Raw genomic sequence first — 3,591 nt, 5'->3', positions numbered from 1 at the left:
AAGGTGAAGCTCAGACGAGGGGACAGCCTGTGTACCGGGCCTTGGGCAGTGAGGAGATGGCAAAGGGAGGGGTCCAGGCTTTGGGGAGCGGTGCTAGGGGTCCCCTCCCAGCCGGACCGCAGCGGTCCCGAGCTCCACCTCCCGGCTGGAGGGGGGGCGGGGAGGCGGGCGGGCCGGGAGGGAGGGGGGAGGGAGGGGGCGGGCCGGGCTGTGCGCTCCGCTCTCTGCTGGCTCCGCCGCCGCCGCCGCCGCCGCCGCCGCCACCGCCACCGCCTCACACACTCGGGGAGCGGGAGCGCGGCGCGGACGCAAAGCCGCGGGGCTGCTGCGCCCAGAGCCAGCCGGAGCCGGAGCCGGAACCGCAGCGCCAGCCCCAGCCGTGCGGATCGGCAGCCCGGGCGGGGGCCGGCGGCGGCTCATGGACAGCGGGGCAGGCGGCCGGCGCTGCCCAGAGGCGGGTAAGGATCGGGCGGCATAGGAGGCGGCAGCGGCTTGGGGCCCGAAGCGGCCATGGCCGGCGGGAGCTGAGGGAGGGGCGCTCCGCGGAGCGAGGCCGCGGGGGCCCAGCCGGTGCTCGGCGCATGGGGGTTGAGGTGGGGGCGGCCGGGAGCCCGGAGTGGGGGCTGCGGCCGAGGCATTCCGGCCTCCCAGGTCCACGGCGAGAAGCCGAGGGAGGGGAGGGGGTGCTAAGCAGGACCCTAGTCCCCGAGTCCCGAACCTGGGCACGCTCGGAGAGACGGGGATAAGGAGATGCCAGGAGCGCGCGGTGTGGAGGATGGGTTTGGGGAAACGCGCGGCCCCCAGTTTGGTGGGGGGCTCCCGGAGGACGGAGCAAGCAAGGATCCTTGTCCACAACACATACATACACACTTGTTGGGCTACTAGCTCGGCTCACTCAGGCACTTCCAGTTTCCCGCAGGCACCCAGAGGGCCAGATCGTGGACATATATACACACATACATACATCCGTACATATGTGCACACACAGACATACCTCCCGCACACCAGCGCCCACTGGGGCACCGTCACCAGCTCGGAATCCGCTTCTGTGTCTGCACGATCAGCAGCACGGACACACAACCCGTGGCTTTACAGAGCAACAACACAACCGAGTGTGACACCCCGCGACGTGGACACACAAACACAATCTCGTGCCCTTAGGTACGAGTGTCACAGCCACGGTTCACTACATGAACCCTCAAAACCTAGCCACCCCCTACATTTCTTTAAGGAACACACCCTATCATATATTGTCTTACCCACTTCTTGGCCAGAACATATTTACACAGCACAGGTCTCCTTGCACCCCTCGACTGCACCCACACAAACACACAATCCAGTATCTCAGCACACGCTTGACGGCACACACCCTAACACAGTAAGTGGCACCTACAGCAGCGCCTCACCGTCACAAACACAGAACCCACTGCTTCACCCATCTTAACACTGGGTGTCACACACACCTTAAACCAACAGTGTCACATTACACCCTGCAGCGCATACACACAAACACACACACTCCATTCCTCTCCCTCGGAGTCCTGATTCAGGCTAGAGAAGCCGCCGGGATCCCTCAGCGAGCCCCTGGCGCCCCGTCACCTTAATCGCGACATTGTTATTGTAAAATACCGGCACAGCGGGAACCCTGGACCGGCCTACCGGCTTCCCAGCCAGCGCCTCCCCAACCCCCACTCCCGGGCCCAACTGGCCGGTGTTCCGGGAACCAGCTGGACCTGGCTGGCCGAGCCATCACGCCTCCCCGGGGCTCCGGGGTCCCAGGTTCCTTTGCAGAGGGTGCAAGGCGGGGACTGTGATTGCCACCCTCTTCCGGCCATTTAGCTGAGTTTTCGGAGCCTGGGTCCCCAGCACACCTGGGTCTCGCACACCTTCGTGGGTCCCGCACGCCTTGGTCCGTTTCACACCGGAGCGCCCCCTCCGCCTGGTCCCAGCTGTAGGCCAGTGTGTGAGCGGGCAGGCCCTGGAGCCAGAATGGAGATCGCGGCAGCCACAGAAGCAGAATTTGGAGGCGAGATGGTCTCGCACCCCTTCCCCTCCTCCCAGCTACCCTCCATAAGTCAGACTTCTGGCCTCAGTTTCCCCAACAGTGGTCGGTTACTATTTCTTCTGCCAGGAAAGACTGGGAGTGGCGCTGAGGCCTTGGAGGATTGAGCGTAGGGCAAAAGTCCCCTCCACCGGCTACGAGAGGGTCGGTTTTATGGGAATGTCCCCGCCTAGCCGGGTTCGCGGCTTTGTGATTCCGGCGCCAGCTCCCTCCCCGCCCCCTCGCGGCGCCCGCTGCGCTGCTCGCGCCGGCGCCGGTTTGCTGGGGACCCTTGGCCGAGGTCGGAGATGCCCGGGAGGAGGGATTCCCCGCGGCGGCCTGGGTGCCGGGGGCGCAAGCGGCCTGCTGGCCGAGGCGCGTTCTTACCATGCCTCGCCCTCGCTTTGCCTTGGGCTCCTGGAGGCCGGGAGCTGCCGGGGTGGGGGTGGGGCGACCAGAGCCCAAGCAAGAAACTACCGCCACTCCCCAAACCCCGCAACACACACACACACACACACACACACACACACACACACACACACTCACTCACTCTTGGCGTCCTCTGGGAGGAGTCGCTCCGCGCGCTGGGTGTGTGCTGGGAGCGCCCGCTGACCAAGGCGGTGCGTACTGGGGCTGCTCGGACCGGCAGAGTCCTGGACTTCGTGCCGGAAGATACCGCGAACCTTCTAGCACCTGCTCTGGGTTAACCCTCGGGAGCCGTCAGGAAAGGGGCTGCCCAGAAAGTTTTTATGATAACCCGCAGGGCTAGCTGTGTTGGGGGGTGAGGGAGTAGGTGGGTGTTACTTTCTTGACGTGAGGGTCTGGTGGTGGGGATTGAAACCTGAAATTACAGCTAGACTAGGGTATAGGGTGGAATCGAGGGGAGAGGAAGACGGGCCCCCAGAGGTGGCTAGAGGCAGTGTGGTAGGGAAGCAAGTCTGGATTCAGTTCTGGCCGCATTTAGTTTTTCCCCTTCTCCTGCCCACCTCCAATTCCCAATTCCAAAAGAGACTTCAGCAGGAAGGGGTTGTCTTGCTGGTCTGGCATCTTCCTAGCAGAGGGCCTACTGCTGTGGCTACTTCTGCAGCGGAGCTGTGCTAGCGATAGTAAGCTAACTGCTGGGAAGAATGGGCTTGAAGGGCCAGGAGGGGGCCTGCGAAGGTAGGGGAGGAGCTAAGTGGGAATCAAGGTTGGGGGAGGGGCGATGGGGAAGGAGGAGGTCCTTCTGATAGTGGGTGAGGGCTGCCCCTTCCTCGAGCAAGGATAGTTGGTGCAGAGATTCTATTCAACAATGTATTGAGTACCTTTTATCTGCCAGGGCTCATGGTGGGTGCTGAGATGCAGTAGTAAGATACATATCATCAGGCCGGGCGCAGTGGTTCACGCCTGTAACCCCAGCACTTTGGGAGGCCGAGGCGGGTGGATCACGAGGTCAAGAGATCGAGACCATCCTGGTCAACAAGGTGAAACCCCGTCTCTACTAAAAATACAAAAATTAGCTGGGCATGGTGGCGCGTGCCTGTAGTCCCAGCTACTCGGGAGGCTGAGGC

General features: G+C 63.0%; 1 protein-coding gene across 1 annotated transcript in view; it reads left to right on the top strand.

Moving 5' to 3' along the window:
- The first annotated feature begins 281 nt into the window (after nucleotides 1–281).
- The window catches only part of PCDH1 (protocadherin 1), a 28,518-nt gene continuing 25,208 nt past the window's right edge, over nucleotides 282–3,591 (top strand). Inside the window, exon 1 of the mRNA XM_017532255.2 lies at nucleotides 282–458. Within this exon, the coding sequence (XP_017387744.1) occupies nucleotides 419–458 (40 nt within the window). The 5' untranslated portion in view covers nucleotides 282–418. The remainder of the gene's footprint in view (nucleotides 459–3,591) is intronic.

Source organism: Cebus imitator, unplaced genomic scaffold (assembly GCF_001604975.1).
Source record: "Cebus imitator isolate Cc_AM_T3 unplaced genomic scaffold, Cebus_imitator-1.0 Scaffold76, whole genome shotgun sequence".
Classification (NCBI taxonomy): Eukaryota; Metazoa; Chordata; class Mammalia; order Primates; family Cebidae; genus Cebus; species Cebus imitator.
The sequence above is the reverse complement of the archived record's forward strand: the minus strand, read 5'-3'. Positions and strand labels throughout refer to the sequence as shown.